The sequence below is a fragment of the Crassostrea angulata genome, chromosome 3 (genome assembly GCF_025612915.1).
Source record: "Crassostrea angulata isolate pt1a10 chromosome 3, ASM2561291v2, whole genome shotgun sequence".
Lineage (NCBI taxonomy): Eukaryota > Metazoa > Mollusca > Bivalvia > Ostreida > Ostreidae > Magallana > Magallana angulata.
This window is the reverse complement of record NC_069113.1, coordinates 26,168,766-26,194,348: the sequence shown is the minus strand read 5'-3', so window position 1 is coordinate 26,194,348 and position 25,583 is coordinate 26,168,766. Positions and strand designations below refer to the sequence as shown.

At 30.7% G+C, this 25,583-nt stretch overlaps 2 protein-coding genes across 2 annotated transcripts in view; one reads left to right on the top strand and one right to left on the bottom strand.

The window, feature by feature from the left end:
• Positions 1-25,583, top strand: part of LOC128175125 (proline-rich protein PRCC-like) — a 134,599-nt gene that overhangs the window by 20,727 nt on the left and 88,289 nt on the right. The window lies entirely within an intron of this gene.
• Positions 952-13,217, bottom strand: LOC128175127 (ovostatin-like). The gene is made up of 7 exons (XM_052840546.1): positions 12,657-13,217; positions 12,452-12,514; positions 11,700-11,812; positions 10,549-10,693; positions 1,589-1,691; positions 1,135-1,226; positions 952-1,040 (listed from the first exon to the last, which is right to left on the bottom strand). The coding sequence occupies exons 1-7, from the start codon at positions 12,753-12,755 to the stop codon at positions 1,029-1,031; spliced, it is 627 nt and encodes a 208-aa protein (XP_052696506.1). The 5' UTR covers positions 12,756-13,217; the 3' UTR covers positions 952-1,028.

Sequence of the window (25,583 nt, the reverse complement as noted above, 5' to 3'; positions counted from 1 at the left end):
TTTATGTTTAAATAAATCTTTAATTATTCTATATGTACTAGCAATATCAAACATAATTATTATAATTTTACGATAGTTACCATTTTATCACAAAATTTCGACACATATAAGTTTCACTTTGATCACAAATATCAATTTTTAGCCCCCCCCCCCCCAAAAAAAAAAAAAATCGGAAAAAATAAAAGAAGTTAAGCAAATAAGTGATCCGAAGCGTATTCGTTTCAGTCAATTATACTCGACGTCAAACACAATTAAATAATTTAATTCTGGTTGTAACGCGCTTTCTGATTGGCTAAAAAATTATTTTATATCGTATAAAGAATGTTGCCTACGTCATAGTAAGACTAACGTCAAAAACGTATCAATACGCCTGACGTTACGTTTGAATTTTGTAGAATATTACGTCATTTTAAAGGTTAAATGGTCGTTTTTATCTACAATGAAGTGTAAAAAAATTAAATTATAAGCAATGAATTCAATATTTATTAGTTTTATACGATATAAAATGGTTTGAAACAGTTTACGCTTTTTTATAAACTGCTTCGCGGTTTATAAAGCGTAAACTGCCCCAAACCATTTTATATCGTATAAAACAAATAAATATTGAATTCATTCCTTAATTATACAGGACGATAATTTATTGCATCACAATTATTATACAGGAGGTTACATGTACATCGGCCCAAAAATCCGATACGGCAATTATACATTTATAGATGCAAAATCATGTATTTTGTATATGTATTTTAAAAATAAAGTTATAAGTATGCACTACACTATCAGCGAGAAGAGGATGGTCTATATTTCGCTGCATAGCATATAATTTACCTCTGGTATTTATGTGATGTTGACATGAATTGAAACTTACTTATTCATTTTTCGTATGTAAATGTAATTACGTGAGTTGAATAAAATGTAAATTATAGCACAAAATTAAAGAAAACAAATAAGGTAGATAAAAATATTTTATTTTTAGATAAGTTGGCCATTAAACACTGTTCATATAAATATGGTGTCCACTTTTAGCCTTAACCAAGGACCTGAAATGAAATCCAGATACATGAAATGGTATACTCATTCAAAGCTTATAAAATAAAACGGAAATCAAAAGTTATAATATTGTTTTGGTCTTACAGTGTTTTTGCAAATCTTGCACTTTGGACACACTTGACAGATGTTCATCTCCTGCAACAATCCCGTCATGTAGCTTGCAATCCCGTAGTTCCCTTTTAAAAAGCAAAATGCAAACGTCTAACAGCTTATGTAATATTAAAAGTACTAATCTAAACAAACTTAACTAAGTTGTGTGTTGTTATTTAAACATTTGATGATAATAGATTATTGTTAAGTGATTCCATTGAGAAAAAATAGACATTGCCGTGTATGTTGCAAACTTATGCTTTGACCTCTTTGTTTCGATGACCTGCGATAAAATTGAGCGATGGCGAACGACAAAACGATTCTCAATCAAATTGTAGCGCTACGAATCTTGATGAATGACAACGTTAACCTTTCTTTTATTATTTAGAAGGGGAAATGCCTGAATACTTCGAGAATGTAAACAATGTACACGTAATCAGCGAGTTACCTGGCTCGTAATAGTCGTACACAATGATGGGTACTCCCTGTGACTCAGTGACACTGTCCACACGGTTACCTGTCACGTCAAAACACACCCAGTTCCTCTTCAGCTAATGTGTTACAGAAATATAGAAGATTATATTATAGAACTTAAAGACATAGTGACGATACCCATGCGCGGATCCCAGGTTGGGGGGGGGTGGGTAAGAAAAATCCAGTAGGGGCAGATGCCAATACTGGATAAATATTTTTGTAATATTATTATGTGAATTTCAAAATAAGTTTCAAGTAATCCACCTATAGACTTTTCATCCCACACATGCATATTTTTACAACCTTTTGGACTATTTTTGTCAGGCCTGTGGCGTTTTGATTAAAATCAAAGTACTGAAAGTACTGTTAGACGGTGGGACATGTAACAATGAGTGATGTATGATAATCATTTTTGTCGAAAACCGCGGCCAGTATCGTATACATGCACTTATACTTAACGCTTACTCGCACAACTGGTCGTGAGTTTCCTACATGGATAATTCTGTGGAAATCGTAACTGTGATGATCTCCCAATCTACTCTTTACAAATGCTGTGTCTCTTGGTCGTCATCTTTTGGGGAAAACCCAAAAATTTGTCACAGTAGTCTTTGTCGTATAGAAGTTTGTATATATATTTTGTATTAATATGTTTGTATCCATATCAGTTGACATTAAAACCCCGTTTGAATGACTCATTAAATATGTGGGTTGCCACCACATATTGAATGAATAAATCAAATCCAAAGAGATTTCATTACAGTTCGCCCAAATATTTGTTTGTTTGAAGAAGGAGATTTTTGGGTTTTTTCCTTTTTGACCTTTGGGTTGACCCCGCAAAGGGGAACAACTTTTGAAAAGTTTGGATTGGACTATTGTGCTTTAAATATATTGTAGATTTCTGAAAGTAACGAGAACAAATAAAGCTTTTGCATGATAAAATACTTATTTTTACTAACTATTTGGGCATACATATACATGTAGTATGTTAATTGTCCCTCTCGACAGCATTTTCCCTCAATTTCTTCACGGGGAAAAAGTTGCAGTCTTGTGGACCATCACATTTGCTTTTTATCTCATAGTCAGTTTATACATTTAGGTGTAAAGAAAACGGAATGGGTTTACAAGAACCTGTTTGATAAAACTGGTATTGCTTTTGGAATGCACGTCATCATGAAAAAGAAGAGTAAAACAATATTTTATCTTCGACTTTAGTGGATTATTTCCATTTGCTCACAACGAAAGTGAATGAAAATTTAAAAAATAATATACAACATTCAGTCGCGGCAGTTTCATTAATCAACGTTTTAAACATTTGTTCTATTGTATTTAGCTATAGATTTATTCAAATCATTTGAATGAATTCGGGAAAGTCACATGTACAGTAAAACACGGTTATAGCGAACACGCTTATAATGAATTGACCCTTATAGCGAAGTGATTTTCATTCCCCGTGACTATATCACATGTTGTAAACTTGACAGATATAACGAATTACGCTTATAACGAAGCACAATAGCCCGTCCCTGGCGCTTCGTTATAACCGTGTTTTACTGTATATTTTATCGCTTCTCGGTACACTTTCACACGCATAGATTACTTGCTACATTAAACTTTTCTAGTAAACTTAAAACAAATATTGATAAATTATACAAAATAAGTTTTTAAAAACACCAAACAAACAAAATTCAAGTTGAACGCACGTTTTCCTGACCGTACAGCTGTGTATATAAAGAAGAGGGGGGAATAAGATGGCGCAACTGCCTATTTGGTTTAGTCGTAAAATTCAATTTCAAATTTAGCATCTTTTCAATTAAATATATTTGATTTGTTATTATATAAGTTTAAAAAATGGTAATTTCTAACTATATTCAGTTTGAAATATTTCAAAAAGATAAGAAAAAAATAATAAATCTTTTAAGTTTTGGTGGTATCGAACCCACAACCTAAAAACCCAAGTTCTATAAAGTTTCCTTATCGCTGGTGCTCTAACCACTGAGCCATTTCATTCACAACAATGTGCGTTGTTTAAATGCTATATGAGACTATGACCACGAATTTACGGACTTGTATTATATTTCTAAAACGTTTAATTGTTGAGCTACAAAATGACATATTTGAACTGTAGTGGGTCATCTCTCCACATTTTTTGTTGAGTAAAATCGGTTTAAAATCCATAAAACCACATTTAGACTGTAAAAAAAAAATATTGAGCTCAGACCCACTCTATGAAAGAAAATGCATTGAAGTTATAAAAATTATACAATTAGGTGGTTTTGACACTCATATGCCAGTTTAAATCAATATATTGCAAGTATTTTAAATATTTAAAGATTACAAACCGATGTTACGTTAAATATACATTGTTTTTAATTATTTTTTTTAAGTATCAGATTTAATGATTTTTTATGTTTGCCGTATCTAATCATTCCTCATATAGCAATTTTACACGCCTTATTCACCCATCTTCTTTGGTTTATTCTTTGCATGTACTAGACAATATGCAATAGATCTAGGGTTCGCAAATCCCGGCAATATTTTCGGCAAGCTATAGTTCTGTAGCTCAGCAGATTTCTACAGTCATCTATGAAGCACATTTTTTGCCTTTATGTTTAATTATTTATCGCAAATATAGCATGGGTGTATACGCTACGGCTGATGTAGCATTGCGATAAGTGATGACACGTACTTTCTAACCGGTGTGTATTTCAATTGCGAGTCCCAACAAACTGGCGCATTTATATAGGCCCGCCTATTTGTAAATGCATGTTGACAAAATAGTGCTAACACTTGGAAACAAATGTCGAAGAAAGTCCATAATAGAGTTGTACTCGCCAGTTAAAAATTATTTGAGAACAAACGGGGCGATGTTTACGTACAAATGTAAATAATGTTATCTGTTAGTTAAAAAATGCCCCCAAACCAAAGGAAAGATTCTCTAATACATTTAGCAGGGACGGGCGCATATGAATTAAAGTCACTATTTGTACTTCGCTCATCGAATTGCGTTATTCAGTTCATTGTGAAAAAAATTGACAGAAACTGTTTAGTTAACAAAATTATTATATCTTACATTACCGTTCACAATGTACCATAAATGAATATGGAATATCGCATGTTTTTTCTCACAAAAAAGCTAGCGTTTGCTACAAATTAGAGATACACGAGCTGACACGCCGTGAAATCCATAAGACGCATATGTAAAAAAAAATCTGAACTCAAAATCTTTGAAACATCGTTAAATTTAGTTTATATACATTTAAAATGGCGACCCGATTTGCACGTTAATTTTACAATCCGACGTCGATTAGCGTGTTTGAGAGAAAGTCAGCAGCAAGTAAAGCGTCAACATCTGCAGTAAATATTGTCTGATGAATATCGAGGTGTCTGTAATAAAATTAATGTTTCTACAGACTGAGTGAGGTACAAAATAAGGTACATTGTAAATCACAGGTCAGTCGAAAATTAAACACATTTGTATCGTAAATTTAAAGTTTTTTGTGTATTGTGTTTTGTGCTGAAATATAAAATGGCAAACCAGTTTAAATAGTGCGTTTCTGACAATTATTTATATCATAAAAAAGACAAGAAGCAATTATTGTGACCAATTGTGACCAATTATCGCATTGATATAGTTTATGCAGTCCTGATACAGTTAAACGTCAAAACTGGCAGTTGGTGCTTAAATTATTAATACCGCGTAAGCAGCCAGGGTAACGGCTCATTTAAAATAAAACACAATTAATAGGGTCCCTTTTTTGTGTATAAGCGATATTACAGAAGCCCGCTGAGAGGATGATAGTTCACCCACTTCGAAAGACCTTACAAGACTTGCATATAGATAAAGTTTTATACGTTTCCAAAACATTTTATAAAATTCTATAGGAATTCCATCTAAACCCGGTGATTTGTTTAATTTCATGTTATATACGGCTTCCGCACATTCATCGATAGTGGGGATCTTATCACAGATTTCTTTGTCTTCATCGGATAAATAATTTGTTAGTTCCGTGTTTTCAATGTATTGGTCAATATCGTATAATGAGATATGATCAGACGTGTACAGCTTTTCATAATAAGAACTTAATGCGTTTAGAATGTCATGTGTTTCATTTAAGCTGTTTCCTCCCATTGATAATTTATTTATTACATTGTGTGATTGATGTTTATTTTCTAATCTTAGAAAGTATGCGGTATTCTTTTCGCCCTCATCTATCCAATGAGCTCTAGCTCTTACCTTTGCCCCTTTAGATTTATATGCATACAGAGTATCTATTTCTTTTACAAGATTCTGTTTATATTTAACCTTTTTATTTTCTAAATCGGAAAGTTCAATATCCTCAATTTCTTTTTCAATTTTTTTTTATCCGGGTTTGTATGCTTTTATTTTTCTTGATCGAGTACTCGATACATAGTTTTTTTAACTGATATTTAATGATTTCCCATCGTACTTGTGGGTCGTTTTCCTTACTTATGCTCTCAGGTATCTGGTCAAAAAAATTGTTAATAATGTTACAAAAATTTATGTCATGTAAAATCGACGTATTCATTTTCCAATAGCCACTACCCCTCCTATTTGTTGATACTGTACAATAAAAAATGAAGGCCATGTGATCACTCATTCTAGAAGTTGAAACATCTGGGGGTTTTCTAAGAAAGATTTTTTCGATAGGATAACATAAATCTTCAGTAGAAAAAATATAATCTATTCTACTTTTCGGGTTATTGTTTGAATCACACCAAGTATTTCCCTCTTTTTCGGGATTAATTTTGTCCCATATATCAGTTAGACTAAATTTATATTTCATATTATCTATACTTTTTGAACTTCTGTTTTTGGCAATATAGGATGAATTAAAATCTCCAACAATGATAATATTTTCTTCATTTAAACAATACTGAGATACCCATGATGTAAGTTTTTTAAAAAATTTACATCGTTCACTTTCTGAATTAGGTGCATATATATTAACAAGTGTAATTATATTTTGTTCATATTCAATATTGATTAACAATATTCTTCCATCATCTGATTTATGTACATTATGTATAATAAGAGATAAATTTTTTTGAAATAAAATAGAAACACCTCTACTATGCGCCGATGTAGAAAAACAATGGTAGCTTGAACCATGCCATCGTGCATTGTAAATATTTTCTTTTCCATTTATATAATGGGTTTCTTGTAGGAATACAATTTGGCACTTAATATCTCTAAGCCAGTCATATAAAGTTTGCCTTTTACAGTAATCATTAAGTCCGCGTGCGTTCAGCGACAATAACTTTAAAGTTGACATTCAAAAATGGTCGATGAGTTCATTTAACAAACAAACATGTATTTGAAGAAGTTACCGTTTTTCTGATGACTTTTTCTTTTTAATGCTCTTTCGTAAATTTTCCGCTGCGTGGGCAATGATGTCCCCCATGATGTTCTTTCCTGGCCAGGCCCTCGGTGAGGTTTTGACGGTTTCCTCGTATGATAGAGCAGTGCCCCAGTACATGTCGTATACTGGGTGACCAAAGATCACCGATGGTTTGCAGGAACTAAGAGTGTCCCTCATTTCCTCGCATTGATTTATTTTAGCAGAGATAATTTGTTCCATCACATCCCTTTCCGTGTCTTTCCATTGAGAAGATTTTTGGACTAGATTGCCGATGCGTTTAGCTTCAAGCGCCGTTTTGGAGTTCCTTATGCGCTCCGCTGCAACGACATCGCCTGATCTAAGCGCCTTCGTGGTCTGGAAAGCCTGCTCCGCCGACTTAAAGGTCTCCCCAAAGATTTTCATCTCACAAGGATAAAAATTTGAAAGAAATCTTGATAACTATCGTCCAATAAGTCTTACAAATTGTGATTATAAAATTCTAGCTTTTGTATTTGCAAAGAGGCTCCAAAATATAATGAATAAACTTATAAATAGAAATCAAACTGGGTACATCAAAGGAAGATTTATAGGGGAAAATGCCAGGTTGGTTCTAGATATTTATGATTATTGTGAAGAAAATAATGAGGAAGGAATTCTATTATTTACTGATTTTAAGAAAGCATTCGATTCAGTTGAATGGGATTTTTTGTTTAAAACACTTAAAAAATTTAATTTCGGAAGTAATTTCTTAAAGTGGATAAAAATTTTATATATAAAGCCATGCTTTCATGTAAAAAATAATAATTGGCTGACTAGAAGGTGTAAAATGTCACGAGGCATAAGACAAGGATGTCCTGTCTCTGCTTTACTATTTATCTTTGTTATAGAAATTTTGGTATTAAAGATCAATGCGTCTGAAAGTTTACAGGGATTTAATTTAGGACAAACAAATAAAATTAAATGCGTACAGCATGCAGATGACTGTACGTTTCCATTAAAAAATGTAGAATCATTAAAAGATGCCATAAGAATTATAGAAAAGTTTGGGAGAATGTCCGGTACTAAATTGAATATAGAAAAAACAGAAGGTATCCTTTTGGGACCACTGAAAAACTCGCTACAATATGTAGATGGTATTAAAATGACAAATAATCCAGTTAAATCACTTGGAATTTTCTTAGGACATGACAAAGAAGCTAACGATGAGAAAAATTGGTTGAATAAACTTAAAGAATTCGAGAAAATCCTAGACTCCTGGCGAATTAGAAAGTTGACGCTATTTGGAAAATGCACAGTTATTAATTCTCTAATAGTATCCAAACTATTGTATCTGTTTACAGTTCTGGAAAACCCAAATATTGAATTCATTAAAAAACTAAATAAAATTATTTATAACTTTTTATGGGGTAAGAGAGAGAGGATAAAACGTAAGTCACTTGTAAGATCAATAAACGAAGGTGGTCTTGGCCTTATAGATGTGGAGTGCAAATTAAAAAGTGTAAAAGCGGGATGGATTAAAAGACTCTATAATAAGGAAAGTTCTCTTAGAAAATATATAGAAGACATATTGAAAATTAACGGAATAAATTTTGAATATTTGTTGAGAAGCAATATTGTTAAACCAAATGATCTAAATGTTCTACAAAAATTCCCAAAATTTTACAAAGAAATTATATGCAGTTTTAATGAATGTAAATCCTCACATGTATCACGAAAACAGCTCACCGAAAACTTGTGGTTAAATAATTTTATCAAATGTAAGGAAAAACCACTTTTCCTAGAATCGTGGATAAAAAGTGGTATCCTATATGTTAAAGATATGTTTACAATAGATGGTATAAAAGATTTAAATGATATTACAGAAAATCTTAAATCAAAAAGAAACTATTTATGTGAATATCTTATCATAAAAAACGCTATCAGAAAGTTGAATGTAGATTATTCAAATGTAAACAATACTAACATTCAAAATCCATACTTTCATTTCTGCGGAAAAATAAAACAACCGGAACATGAGAAATCGGGATTCTATTATAAAATTTTATTATCAAAAAAGACACAAAAACCAATAATGGAAGCAAAATGGTCAAAAGAATTTAATATATCAAATGATCAGTGGAAAAATATATACACGGCTAAGATAATAAACGCATTTGATAAGCAAATAGCAGAATTTAATTATAAACTTCTACACAATCAGCTGAACTGCAATTATAATGTAAATAAATGGAATAAAGATGTTGGAAAAAATTGTGTAAGTTGTGAACAAATTGAAAATATAGAACATTTAATATATGGATGTCCTGATACAAAAAGAATATGGGAAAAAGTATCAGAAATATTAAAGTTGAATATAACATGGAAAACAATTGCTGTAGGCTTTTTCTATATGAGTTTACAGACACAACGAAAACTCTCAATAATGTCATATCTTGTGTAGGGTATAAGATATATAAATATAAAATGAAGTGTAGACTACAAAACGAAATTCCAAATGAGAATGCGCTTTCAAATGTTCTTAAAACATCTCTTTATTATTATTACTTTACCACAGTGAGTGCAAAAAGTGTCAAATCCAGTTACAAAATTTTGAAAACACTAGCAGACCAATTGTGATTGTATTACTATTTTTTTCCTTTTCCATATATATTTGTGTATGCATATATATAAAATTTCAAAATATATTTTGATTTATATATTTGTATAATATTGATACGAACACTCTACGTGTATCAATGACTGAATGTTATCCCCGTTTCTATTTTACATTACTATTATGATATATACATGACTTTTGTATGCATATAGACAATATGTTAGACAATATTTACGTCTATTTATATATGTTTTAAAAAATACAATCATAAATACAAAAGAAAATATATATATTTTGTACATTTATATACATAATTATTTGATTTATCTATACTGCTGAATAGCACTACTGATCCAGGGGGCCCCAGGCACCCCAGGTGAAGTATATCTTGAGAGCCTCTGCGGAGGTATTATCTCGAATTTAAATGTACATTGTTTAATAAAACTTCCTTCAAAAAAAAAAAAAAAAAAAAAAAAAAAAAAAAATAAAACACAATTTCATACATTATTTAAATGTATGTACAAAATAATTAGCAGCTGTAATGCTTAAAATATCTGATAAGATTAAAATTAGTTCTCATACGACACGTAGATCTATATATAAAACATTGTCTGTATAACACTGCATACATGTACCTAACAGAGTTATCGTTCGTTATCCGCTAGGGTCCCCGTGAGAAATACTCTTCCGGTCAGGACCGTAGCAATAGACCGTGGCTATTTATAGCCACCGTCTAAAAAAAAGGTCAAGACTTATTTGGTTTTTTTAATAACAAAACTGCAAGTACACAGTAATACATTTGCCAAAAACTTATATTCCTTTCCCATATTTGAAAGACGTCATTTTATAAATTATATACGTCAAACATTTGAATTATGTTTTTAATTAATCAATCCATCTTTTTGCAACATCTAATGTCTTTCTTTTAAACTAATTTCTGTTGTTATAAAATGTAATCAAAAGATGAACAAAATGTACATTTTTGAAATAAAGCACCACTTTGTCTGAAGATGTTTCTTTGTGATCAAGTCCAATTGCGTTGGTTTTCGACAGATCAGCTTTAAATCCACACGGAAGCCCTACCTCAGCAACTACCATCCCATTGTCTTTGTCATCTTTCCTCCTATTTGAAAAAAAAATGGAAAAAAATGATGACTGAAACATTAAATTAGTTTTTACTTTAAATTCATTTTATAATTACTGCCATAGTAGCTTCCATACTCGGAAAAATGTTTATGAGTATACAAGAATAAGAATGCAATTCTATTAATGTTTTTGAATGTTTCATCTACAAGGTATTGTTTTTGAATGCAAATGTTAGGGTTGTTTAATTTGTAAATGAAAATGACTTTGTGTTTTTTTCTACGTATGAATATATGGGAACTGCTCACACTAATTTTAGACCCTTACCTACATTTTGCACAAGTAATTTTATAAAATAACTTCTGTCAATGTCAAAAATTAATTATTTTTATCAATTATCAAAAATTCATTAATGACATAATGACAAACTTCAATTAACTGATTACTTTAATTTAAAAATAATGTTTTTAAAGAAGGTACATGAATTAAAGTTTCAATTGAAATAAGGGAGACATTTTGTATAACCATCAAATTAAAAGTAAATTATGACACAAATCTATCTTTAAAAAACAAAGTCCTGACTGGATGCATTTCGTTATCAAATCTTATGATTCTTTTTTGCCAAAAAAAATTAAGGAATTTACATTAAAGCGCAGAGAACCAATTCAAGAATATGTCTATTAAATAGACACAGTCCATTGCATTAAATAATTGTTTTAAACTCTTAATGTATACTAGTATAGTACGAAAAAGGGTGGGAATCCCACTTAATGTATATGAACGTAAATTGTTACCTATGAACGTTCTAATTTACTATTTTAGTTACTATTTTAGTTTTGATAAGGAGAAATTACTTAACTGTTACGTCGGTTTATTCGTAAAAGGATGGTTAGAAAAAATGATTTTGCTATCAAGCAATGGAATCGACTCCAACAAATGGGATAGTTCCTGGATATCACTTTTGATCTCTAAAGGGCCATTAATATAGCTGCCATTATACTTAACTACGAATTATCTTATTTTAATCACAAATGAAATGATTATACCTTATACAAACATTAACTGTGATCGTGTCCAATGTTTGTTTGGAGGAAGATAATGTTGTGTTGATTTCAAATGTCGAGTCCCCACTTTTCATTACATTGTATTTCACACTGGTCTATATAATAACATATGAACATTTGAATATAATGTTGTAATACACAATTAACAGACATTTGAGCTGTTTTAATAATAAATTATTTCACGTTAAGCTAGATCTAAAATGTGATTCAAATAATATTTCATAATAAAAAAAATTGTACAAGGAAAGATACTATTGTATGTTTCAAGTTATTTATGCAGAACAATTTCTTGAATTTTTAAATAACTCGGTCTTAAAACGAAGTTCATTCAATAGTAAAAAATCTCAAGAGTATAAAAATGCCCTTTCGAGCTTGTCAGGTATCAACACACAGCTAAGCGGTAAAAAAAAGTTCACAGGTATTTTGTAAAGCTAAATATGATGATGCCCGGAAAATAACATTGAAGGTATGGACGAGATGTTCCGAGGGACTTCCATTAGAAAATGATGCCAAACTTTTCCCATTATAAATCTACGTATCAAATCTGTTTTCTTCCTGTTAATTTATCTGGGAAAAAGAGATGCCCAGATTGTCAATAAAAAAAATATGGGTTCTTTCCCTTTCATAAATTTTAAATATACTTTGTGATATGTATCTAAACATTTGTTGAAAATCGCAAAAATATGAAGTAAATGTGCTGTAAATTGGGACAGACTTTAACATGATGTACCTACATCTACTAAAACGAATCCTTGCCCTTGTGCAGAAATCTCAACACTTGTTGTACGTTTGTCCAACTAGAATAAATTTAATCTTATTTTAATATTGTAAACTCAAAATATATATCATCCCAATGCGTAAGTTTAAAATATTAATATTATAATAATTAGTCAGTTCTATTTTGTTATGAATTAAAACAGTTTTTCGGAAGTTTCTTACCTCTACTCTTTGTACAAGTAGCTTATATTTTGAATTCACGTGTACCGTTTTCTCTGTTAAGTTTGTTTTTAACTTAAGGAGGCCGACTTTAGTTTGCATTGCGCATGTTTTTGCGCATTCTAATATAATACAGTTGATTTATACTTCTTATGAATTTTTTTCGATATCATTTATAAAATTGAACACAATAAACAAAATACAGATAAAATAATTTAGATTGTTAAAGGAAATTTTTATTTTTAACACGATTTTTACGTTGTGCGGTAGGGGAGCATTGCCATTGCGCTTTTATGACGTTATGATAAAATGAAGCTTTGTAGGAGTACGTTATAAGAAATAACATAAAAGAAAAAGTAAAAATTGTACGCTGTTGAAATTTTATATACAGAATGATGCTATCCTCGAGAACATTTTCTTCATTTTTGGAATGAATCCATTATACCAATCATCATTCGTGATGATCCAAATATATAGCAAAATTTGGTGCATTTTAATATTTTGAGATGGTCCCCACTAAAAACCAGACGGTAGAATTTTGTGTTTTTTACATATAATGTAGGAAATGATATTAATAATCATATATACCAATATGAGAAAAAAAGCTATTGTAGTACTTTTTAAAACAGCTTTGATGTGCGGAAAATGACATTTTCCTATATATTCCTATAGTAAATGTACCTCTATTTTGAGATGGTCCCTAAAAAGAACCAGACGGTCGATTTTCATGAACCTTCGCAAATAAACTAGAGTTGGTTTAAATTACATATGGTAAAAAAATAAAGAGTTATGCTATTGTAGTTTTTCCGCAAAAAAACCCAAATCGGCCTCCTTAACTTCAACATCTAGGCCCGATTGTTGGAGCAAGCCAGAAAATCTGGAGAGTGCATGAAGAGAGACAACGGTATCCTGCAAATTAGAATTTTTATATATATTCATTTTTTGTTTGACATGGATTTCTCGCCAGCAGTTGAAGAAAATACATGTAGCTGGAGGATTCTATTCAGTAATTCTATTCAACAAACTAGCTTGTATTAATACATGTACTTATCTCTTAACCAACGAAAATTCCATGTTTCTTTCTCATTTCATAGGGTTAATATATATTTATGAAAAAATATTATGTCAATGTTTAAAGTCAATTTTATAGCCAGCTTTCAATATTATTTCTCATTTCTTCTGTGTAAAAGTATAAAAATAAATAAAAGTATCTGAAACATAAAACTTTTTGCAGGACACATTATATCACAATGACAATAAAATATAAGGATTTTTATAAAATTGGATAATAAAATAAAAAGAATAGATATAAAAAATATGGGATTTCACAGATTTACATGGTTTAAAATTGATAAAGAAATATTAATGCGTGAAAATTAATAAACTTACTTGTGTTGACGAGAAACCTCCATCGGGATTTCGCTGGGAGACGAGCCAGTTAACTATTTTCATTCCCTGTGACAAATCATTCTTTTCCGCAAGATACAGTAATGCATACGCAGACGTTTCTATATCAACCGGTCTTGCTCTAGGGTTTGGAGACTGCCAACGAAGTTTTTGTTCATAGACCCGATTGTCATTATTTTGCCAAAACAAGTATTGAGCTAAAACATACGAAAATTACTTCGTTTTAATATACATATTTAGTTCAATTGGAAACAATTATTATATAATTTTGTTTTGAAAAATTTTAAAGTAAAAAATAATGATATACCATTGGAGGTTGCCTGTGCTTTTAAGTCAGCATATACCAGTCTAGCCTTTTCCGAGTAATCCGCTTTTTGCAATACATAACTGGTTAGAGCCAATCCATGTTTGCTTCCGTGCAAATCGTTTATACTGCTTTGTCTTGTGATGAACTGCACAGCTTTGTTTTTAGCAATAGCAAGGTTTGTCTGTTTTAAAGAATAGAAAAAGTCCTAATAGGGATCAAAATAATTTAAACCTACAAAAGGCCAATATAAACAGATGCTCTACCTTCAATTCCGGAAAATCTTTGAATTCCAATAACGTCAAGAGAACATACGCAGTCTCGGTCACACGAGATGCCCTAACACCGCCCTATAAATGATTAATGAATGGTGAAATCAATGGTAGGTACAATATGCTCGCAAAAGTTAATCGTGGTTTGTCTCTGGTATAAAAAATTGTAAAGGGACATGGTCACGATTTTAGTCAAATTTTTCTATTTTGTTAGTTACAATGCTTAAGGAATACATTTCTGACGATCAGATGTAATTCAAAAGTCAAAGGTAGAGATATAAGCAAGATATAGGGCTCACAATTCGTTGTCATGTAAACAAAGCTCGTGCCCTGTTTAGTTTACATAGGTTCAATATACCAGGAAATTAAAACTATTTTCTTAATTATTTTAAGCATAGATAAACAGTTCTTTACATTTGACACATTTATCTCAGGTCTAAAACTGGAATTTTTACTTCACTGTAAGCTCTGCAACTCGCTTATTACTCAACGAATGGCACTCAAATTTCGGATGCCTATTAAAAATACCCTATCAAAGCATTGACAACATTAAAATCGGAAAAAAATATTTTTTGCCCAAATTATGACCAAGCCCCTTTGATGTAAACAAGTGTATCATGTACCTGCATTTGGTAGTGAATAGCACGCCCATTTTCTGCAAATGAGCCATCTGTATTTTGTTGTTGCAATAACCATTTTAAGCCAGTTGCAAAAATTCCGTTTTCAACTGGTACAAACTGATCGGCTTGGTGGAAGCACATGAGAACGAATGAAGTCAACCTAAAATAAGAAACGCGTGGCCTTTTGTTTGACTGAGTACCGAATTATTATTTTTAATTCTTTTTGGATTTTTTTATTTTTACTTTCAAAAACTGCCCTAAAGGTGGGAAATACGCTTATAAAATTATATATATCAAATCAAAATTTTAAATTGGGTTTCTACGCCGTTTTTCGTACCTTGTAGGGTTGTTAGTTTGAAAGAGTTCTATACAACAATAGCAAAACCAGGTTGAAGGAAAGCTCTAATGATTTTACATTTCATCAGTTACAGTTATATCGGGAAAAATATTGCATTTGAAAGCTATGTTGATCTATATATAGTTTTTCTTTAGGGGAATGAATTGATTGTACTATTCCGCCAAATATATGTCATTACAACATCAAACACAGAACATAGTCTTATCAGCCGGAAAAACATTTGACATAGGCAATTTGTCGGTATTTTTATGAAATAGATGTCAGTCAATAAGATTGTGAAACATCATTGTTGTAGACAAGGAAAACATTACACTCTGCAAATGTTAAAAAAACTATCCACAAGTGCAAGACAATTTCATTAATAGATTATTAAACTTCTAAAAAAAAAAGCGAAAAAAAATGAAAATAAAAAATAAATGATAGAGTCATTCATAGCAATTTTTCCCATTCGTTTATTTATTAGAAACAGGGATATAATAACATATAGCGTATGATGAAAATATATCACGCAAAATGTCTTGTGTAGAAAAGGATTTACAACATTTTAGGATATCATAGTATTACATTGTGTAGTGTAGTGTAGTGTAGTGTAGTATATATCAGAACAGATGACAATATCCTTTCTTGTATTGATAAATTACATAGAGGTATGAAGTATCTAACGATTTTTTTTCATAAGATTTGAATGGATATAAACTTTCTTGTATAGGACATGTTACATTAAAAAAACTTACCATGTACTTCCATGTCCATCGCTATTTCCCCACACACTAAAGGAACCATCTTGTCTTCGCCAGCGCAGCTCACTGTCAACACCTTGAAAGTCAAAGTACCTTGTATTACCAGAGATGAAGAGTTATTATAAAGTTGATGCATTTACTACTAAAAAAAAACCCAAACAAACAAAGACTACTACTCGACTTCTCAGTTTATGAAATCTACATTATTTTATTGAACTTTTTTCTATTTGCGTAAAAAAAAATCAAAATAACGAATTCAAATAAACAAGATTGATGGGGAGAGCGTACAAATGTCACCTTTGCAATTAATGTAAACGTTTTCCATATGGTTGTTTATTGTACCTAGGGGTATAGGCGGACTGTCATTTCCACTGTCATTTCCACTTTAACAATTACATCGTAAATATATACATCTATGTCGTTAAATACTAGTAAGTATATTCGGAAAAGCGTTATTTTAAATCCACGCTAACTGATTGAAGAAAAATCATACAGACTAACTATTATACGTTTACAGCACCTTGAAACCGTGGTGCACCGTGGTAGTTGAATGTATGTGCATGCTACTTCATTAATTTAGTGGAGAGTCAATTGATTCAAATTTTTTTTGGAAAAGGAAACTGCAGAATGTAACCTTTAACTTTCGATTCACTAATGAATAAAGAATCTAATCTTGCATATAAAAAGTGATATGGTCCCAATATGATATCAATATGCCAAAACTGTTTAAACTTTTCTTTGCAAATTATTACCTCCATACTGCTGCGAATTTTTATACTCTATTTTATCTTAATGCTCTTTATGCCAAGTTTTTTTTTATGGAGAAAACACAGTTGCCAAAGACAACAGAGCAAACGTTCAAAACAAACGTTTGATTAGTAATAAAATGAGGTGAAAAAAACCCCGAACTCTTCCCATTAAATTTAACGTTTAGCCAGAATAACTTAACCAACTTTTATTTTTCATCATTAAAACAAATATAAATATCAGTTAAATCCTGTAAACGACAAAAATAAACAAGTTTTTAATTCAACGTCGAACTTTTTGATACATTTTTAAGCGTTCTATTGTAGAAAAAGGAAATATGCATATGGCGTATAAACTGCCACTTAGCATATTCATCAGAACTTCATACACTGATAAGAATACATCCATTTAAAAGCTTACCGATATTGATATTTGTTATTGCTTTTCTTCGAATGTCGAATGATAACTGGTGTGTACTTTGAAGATATTGTATGACATAGATATTGATTTGAACATATTTTATTGTGTAAATAACACAAAAGGATTGGAAACAAGTTCTTGCAACTTACAAGTTCCTCTCCTAATGATAATACATACAATTTATACAATTGTCATAGTACATGTAATAGTACATGTTACTTATAGTTATTGACTTTATAATAATTAAATTCATAGACATACATTTACAAAGTAATTGCAAATATATAGTAGATAACGTTAATATACAGTGTACAAAGCAAAAGCAAAAAGGAATTTAATTATTAAATCTTCCAGACATATTAATGAATTTTTGAACTGCTGAAAAAATAAAGCAGTTTGTATTGTAAGACAAATTGTCACTACCCCAAAGAAGCAAATGTGAGTTAATTAAAATTGTTTCATCAAGCCTATTAAAAAGTAATTCAAAAAGATTGTTTCTTGCATTTACATAATTCTTGCATACAAAGAAAAAGTGATAAACATCCTCCTTTTGACCACAAATACAATTGGGTGATTCAATAATGTCTCTTCTATACAGATCATAATTCAAAATACAGTTGTGTCTCAACTTGGTATGTAAAATATTAATAGTGCGTTTACCAAATGAAAAATATTTTGGAGGTTGAGGAATACTTTCAGTAATGTTTTTCTTGAATATGTTGAGAGACGTTGCTTCCCTAACTTCTAATTTAAGAGAATTCCATTTCCGAATGGTGTCAGGTACAAAAGATTTATTGTAAAGTTCTAATCTGGTGATTGGAACACTATAATTTTCGCTATTTCTTGTGTGATATATTGAGACATTTTTTGTTACGGGAGGAATAATATTGCTCAAGTACTCAGGTACTTGATTTGTATGAATTTTAAACATGGTTATTAATTTAGCCTTATTTCGTCGTCTGACCAGAGATTCCCAGCCAGTTTCTGTGTAGAGAGATTCTGTAGATGCTAAAATGGGTAAACCAGTAACAATCCTTGCAGCACTTAATTGAACTTTTTCTAATCTCTCCATGTCAAACATATTGCAACCGTCCCATACTACAGAAGCATATTCAAGAACTGGTCTAATAAACGTGATATACATTTTTGATAAATTAGTTCTACCTAGAGTAAACTTAAGTTTTTTCAAAAGTCCTAATTTTTAGTATGCACTGTTTACTATATCATTAATATATTGAGACCAACTTAAATCATTAAAAAAAGGAAACCAAGTTGTCTGTGGGTTGAAACATAGTCCAGTTGACACCCTTGAAAAAATAACTTAGGAAATTCTTCTACATGTTTCTTAGTGAAAAAAAAACAGCTTTTGTTTTAGACGGATTAAATTTCAATAACCACTTGTCAGACCAAGCCGCTGAGAATTTTCAGATCATGGTTCAATACAATTTCAACGTTTTTAGTATATAAATCACAATGCTGTAATGAATTATCATCAGCATAAAGTCTACAAAATGATAACATATTCGTTGCTACATCATTAATGTAAATAAGAAATAAAAGTGGTCCTAATACTGACCATAACGTTGATGATAACTTGTTTTTGTACATTACCCTTTGAGTTCTATCACTTAAGTAACTGTTAAACCATTGTAAAAGATGCCCACTTATACCATAAGTTTGAAGTTTAAAAATTAGGGCTTCGTGCCACACCCTGTCAAAAGCTTTAGACAAATCACAAAAAATCATACAACACATTTTCCCATCTTCTATACTTTTGACAATGCTATGATATGTTTCTAATAGTTGGAATACCGTGGAATGGCCAGGCAAAAAACCTGCCTGGTATTTATAGAATAAATTATTTTCGTGAAAGAAATTGTAAAATTGCTTAAAAATGACATAGATATTTGGTGCAAGATACATCATTGTCTGTTCTCCACATCCGCAGGGATAAAAGTAATCGAACATATCACATGTAATTGTGACAAAATGAAAAACAAATACCACACATTTAGATTTTACCTTGTAAATATTTAAAAATACGATTTACTGTGTAAATTTTTGTTATTCAAAATTTATCAGAATAAAATGTAAATGCTTACATATGGTACAGTTTTCAGTACTAGTATTAAAATGATATAATAAAAGCTGGACAATTGCATCTTGATTTCAGTAGCCCTCTTCACGAAAAGATCTTTTATGACTTTGTAACATACTTTGACCTACGAGTCCATTGCAAGAAAACAATATACCTGTGCTTATCGCGAACGTATTTCTTGCATATGAATGAATTAAGATATTTCTTACGAAAATTCCCATTATCTCCACCGATCTTGGCACTTTACATCTTTAAATATTAAACGTAGAGTTAAATAAAAATAATGAGCTCTCACAGATATGGCTAAATAGGTTGAAATAAAACATGGTACAAAAGACCTAATGTAATATAAATATGACGCAGAATAATTTTAGATCTGACTTACTTTATATTTATGTTCAAATATATATTATTAGAAGTTTCCATGGTAAAAATATTACAAAACTACTTAGTATTTTACGTGTTTTATTTCTTTAAAGATTCTTAACTATTTTTTGAACAATAAATGGATAAAAATTTCCCCCTTTTTTCTTTTGAAAATGTGTTACCTGTGATAGCAATAAACACATATTTGGTATCAGACAAAGCTTGATGTGGCAGTGAAATATTAATGGTTTCCCAATTCAATGCTGATCCACCATTTAATGAAAATATTTTTGGAACATTGTAATCTTGTTGTACACACGGAGCCTGGAAATTCAGATAAAGATAGTTTTTGAACACTATTCATCTAACTAGGGTTTTAAATCAATTGTTTTTCAACGTGTATAGTAACTCTTTCGTGCTATAGCAGCTACATGTACTTCCAAAAGTTAAGGTACATGCAGACTAGTTGTGGCGCTATCAAATCAATTTCAAGAAAATTATACAATATTTGCTATAGATAAGAAATGAAAACTGTTTCCAACAATGACATTGGAAGGAATCTTCAGTTTAATGAAAAACGGCTGGGTTACTTGAATCTATATTCAGATTAGATTAGGTGTTATTTTTACGGTACATTTGTGTTACCAACTGAAACACTTAAAATCATTTCACTAAAATTCAATGATTAATTTACCATTAGTGGAAAATTGTTTTGCAGAATACCAAATCCTCTGTCATCATGCACACAGAAAGCAGTTGTTACCCAAGTCGTCAAAGCATCAGGGATTTTTTTTACTTAAAGTCATCGATTTCCGACCTCTTAAATAAAAATGTTGTTGAATCAAATAATCAAATTGAATATTTGATTGCAGTTTTCTTGCATGTCAACATAGTTATGTTGAATGTTGACATAACTATCTTGCATGTCAACATATTTATCTTGCATGTCCACATAATTAATAGAAAAATAACTTGCACACAAGGGGCAGAGATATGCCACCATAAGTCCGAGTATCGCACTACGTCATAATACGGATTTTACAACATTGGTTCGACTTTTACAAAGCGTTTTTGATACCCGGTATTGATTTTGCTCTACATCGCTGTTGTAAACAATGGCAATAATAAGCAATTAGAACGGTAATATATGTATTCTATGAGAGATAGAAATGATTAATGTTGAGAAACTCGATTCTGTTAAAGTAAAATGAAAAACGAAGTTTCTGATTAACCAGGATCTCAGGTATGCTTATATCTTCTTTGTTTTGACCCCCCCCCCCCCTCCGAATTTTTCTTTTCTTTTACTAATACCGGTTTAAATTTAGAGACAGAAGCCATTTCGAATTTATTCAATCCTCAATTAATCAATGTTTAAATGATATCTAACATTGTTGACAGATCTAGGCAGAAAACTGTAGAAAATTTGATTTTTACGGATTTTTTCGTCAGGGTCTACTTGGTTTAGGGCTTATAGCGTGAAAAGTAATCCGTCAACATATAATTTATTTTACCAAATCTTTTTTCTAAGATGTCAATCTATAGAATAAACACCATGAATTTAAGTTTGAGTCAATAAAATAGTAAAAAAATTACCAAACGCGATACTAGCATGGCATTTTTTGTATTCTATTTTGATACATCAGGTCCATAAAGCGTACTTACTTACAAAAATTTGCGCATAATTATTGATGAGATATGGCTTAAATAAATATTTATACTCTATTTTGTATGTTCAGTTCTAATTTTCCTAAAATTGTTAATTATTTTTAGGAAAAACGGACGTCTGGCAAACTTCATAATTGTCAATAATTTTCGCAAGGGGGTACACTCGTCTGAGAGATGATAACAAACAAACTAGCATGTAAACATACATATTTTCTTTTGTATATGTATTGCTAGAATGTATATTTATCATTTAAAGCTAAGCTTTTAATGATTGAGCCCATTTAGTGCCGAGTATAGGACCACCTTAAGTGTTCAATTTACAATTTTAACTAAAACATCCTTACACTTTTCCTGTTAACATGCATTACAAACAAACAACCTTTTTACCTATTTCCATAAAAAAATCGAAAAAAATTATGTAAAGGAATTAAAAATCTACTCTTTTTATGATTTGCATTTTTAAAAATGAGGTATAAATATATGACTGAAGACTGTGGCTAAACATGCTATAAAAATATTGAAACATACAATCTATATATAAAGTACTGTACACTACATGAGGTCACGTTGCACACTACTTAACTAATGATGACTTTTATGTATTAGACTTAACTAAAAGCCCACATTTAGAAGATAATAAAAACAGAATACTAAGAGTACAAAAAAATAAAGCTTCACTATCTTAAACTGAGTAGACTTCATAATTAATTACAAATTAATGAAAACTTTAATTAACATACATGTAAATCCAAAGAAAGAAAATATAAGAATATTGTTATAAAATGTTATATTTCGGAAAGCGCCGATGAAAATGGCCGAGCAACAAAAGTCGTGAAAATTTTCATAATAAAAGAGCGAGCAATCACGTAGCCTTAAAAAATCGCCAAGGTAATTGAGCTAATAAGTACACATGTGCTTGACCTCGGCCTTGCGGCCTTCTTAACAAAAAGACAAAATAACAATCAATCTAAGGAAAACTCTTTATATTTGTTTTATTGTGTTTACATAAAAACATTTGTCTGGATACATCCTAATTTTATGATTCTTAAGTATGATCAATGGAATTCATATCTTAAACTTAAGGTGGTATGGGACATCTGTCGATATTAATGTGGATTAAAGTACATTATAATTGAAATACTTTTACCGGTTCAGAATTTCACATTTCAGAATTTTACAACATTTAACTCCCCAAAAAAGCTTTTAAAAATATTTTGAGAGTAAAAAGTTTTAAAACCCCTATCAAGATTTGACATGGAAGTAACACGTTGTTACTTTGGGTGTTTTCCTGTGTTATTATTATTTTCGGTATAAAAGGGGAAATAACTCGCTTTGAGGGATATTATCCTTACTGGATTAATTAACAGCTCTACTCGTGGGAGCTTTCCAAATATGGTTCGGTGGCTGGAAATCCAAAGAAAGGAGATATAAGTATAATAATTGTTATCAGATGTTTTATTTAGGATGGCGTCGATGGAAGTGTAAAATATCTTTATAAACACACAGTCACCAGTTACAAAATAGTATTAAATGTAGTAAATTTACGTATAATGATACTTAGTAAAATCTGGTGACTGTACAGAGGGTAAAACAATAATTATCAAAAATCCCTCTGCATATTAATTAAAATGACATGATCATAGTTTACTATGATAAGTGAAAATCATCTTAAATTCATAAAACGACAACCCGTCCAGTTGTAACTTTTTATCACACAAACTATTAACTAATAATAAACCAACTAAACTAAAATGCTTTATAATAGCTGACAGTCTCACAGTGCTTATTCAATATTTCAATGGAGACAATTCGAACTACAAACATCTCGCTATCGAACCAATTTCCTTTCATATTTACTCGTTAAGCTCGAAAAGGTTAATAAATCTTACTCTGAAATAAGGGATTTAACAATGTTTGACGCAATCAATTTTAACAATTTTAACCCAAACATCCTAACACTTATCCCGATAGACATGTGTTTTAAACAAACAACCTTTTTACCTCTTTCATAAAAGAGCGCGGGAATAAATAAAAGTGCCAAATTCAAAATCTACTTTTTTTATGATATGCTTTAAAATAAATGTGATATAAAAATATGACTGTAGACTGTAGCTAAATATGCTATATAACAAAATTATTAAAACATACAATCTATTATTAATAATCTATAAAGTACTGTACACTAAATGAGGTCATGTTGCACGTAACCTAATAGATGATGACTTTAAATTAAACTTTTTAAGACTTTACTAAAAGCTCAAATTTAGAAGATAATAAAACAGGATCATGTGCAAAATATAAAAAATCCACTAACCTATATTAAGGTGACTTTATATTTAATTGCAAATAAATGAAAACTTAAATTTACATACCTGGAAATCCAAAGAAAGGAGATATAAGTATAATAATTGTTATCAGATGTTTTATTTAGGATGGCGTCGATGGAAGTGACCAAGCTTGGGCGCATTTCCACCGACAAACCCTCGTCTTTGGATTCCAGAATTTTAGCCAATCAGAATTTAGGATTGGTTGATTTACCGAAACAAAGTTGTAAAAATTTTCTTAATAAAGAAGATTATTTGAAATGAGCAATCACGTGACCTTAAAAAGATAGCCACGATAATTGAGCTAATAGGTACACCTGTGCTTGGCCTCAGGCCTTGCGGCCTTCTTAACAAAAAGACAAACTAACAAAAGGAACTAAATATTATTACATAACAACTTGAGCATCGATGTGATTAATCATCAGACAGTAACAGCTCAAAGTAAATCAATTACTTATATACAATAGAGTTCCATTAGCGTGTCAGGCCAATGTTTTTATAAGTGGAAGCACCTTTGCGTTTTTTTGAGAAGACTAATTTACCCAGGTAACACCCAAAAAAGGACATTTGTGTGTCGTATTTATATTGCATAATAAAGAGACATCTGTAAAAAATCAACTCTGAAAATGTTAATTTTTTTACTTTTCATACTAACGATATTTTTGATAGTATCAGTGGCAAACTTATAAGCGAGATATATGCATAGAGCTCACACTGTTTTGTTTTCATCTTGGTTGCCGAACAGAAAATTCATAATTCAAAACAAAATGAGAAGAGACAAGACTAAAATTCTTGAATTGTGTTCATATTAACTTTGCAAATAGATATTCATTAAGAAAAAAGGCTTTTACCACTGAACATCTTATATAAACAAAAATATTTTATGAACTTTGTTTACACACAAAACATGTGCACCCTGTATCTCGCTTATAGCTTGACAACTGATGACAAAATATAGAAATGTAAACATTAAAATTTGAAAATTAACTTTTGGAGAAAAATTGTAAACATTTCCGTTTACACATGAGCAATCTTTTAGAAAGTGTACAAATAGAGGCTGGGCGTATCATTACAGGACTGAAGCGCACTTCCTCAAGACAAAACTTATATAATGAATTAAAGTGGGAAACGTTAAGCGATAGAAGGAAAAAACATAAAGTTACACTCATGTATAAAATACTTAACAATTATACACCCAAATATTTGTATGATATGGTTGAACAGTGTCTCACATTCCAATTACCAGAACTATTGCATTTTATAATAGTTTTTTACCCTCAACAGTTAAATTATGGAACACTTTGCCAAACAGTTTAAAATCTGCAACAAGTATAGCCAAATTTAAGCAAGGCTTGCAAAACAATAACCCTGTAGATAAAATAAAATCTAAATTATACAACCATGGACAAAGAAATTTAAATATACTTCATTGCCAGTTAAAATTTTTTTCAAGTAACCTTAATGCAGCCTTGTATAATCATAATTTAGTTGAATCTTCAAAATATTTAAGATGTGGGTACTCATATGAAGATTCATATCACTTTTTCTTTCATTGTCAACTTTATAATACTCAGAGAAACTCTCTGTTTAGATACATGAGTGATCATGA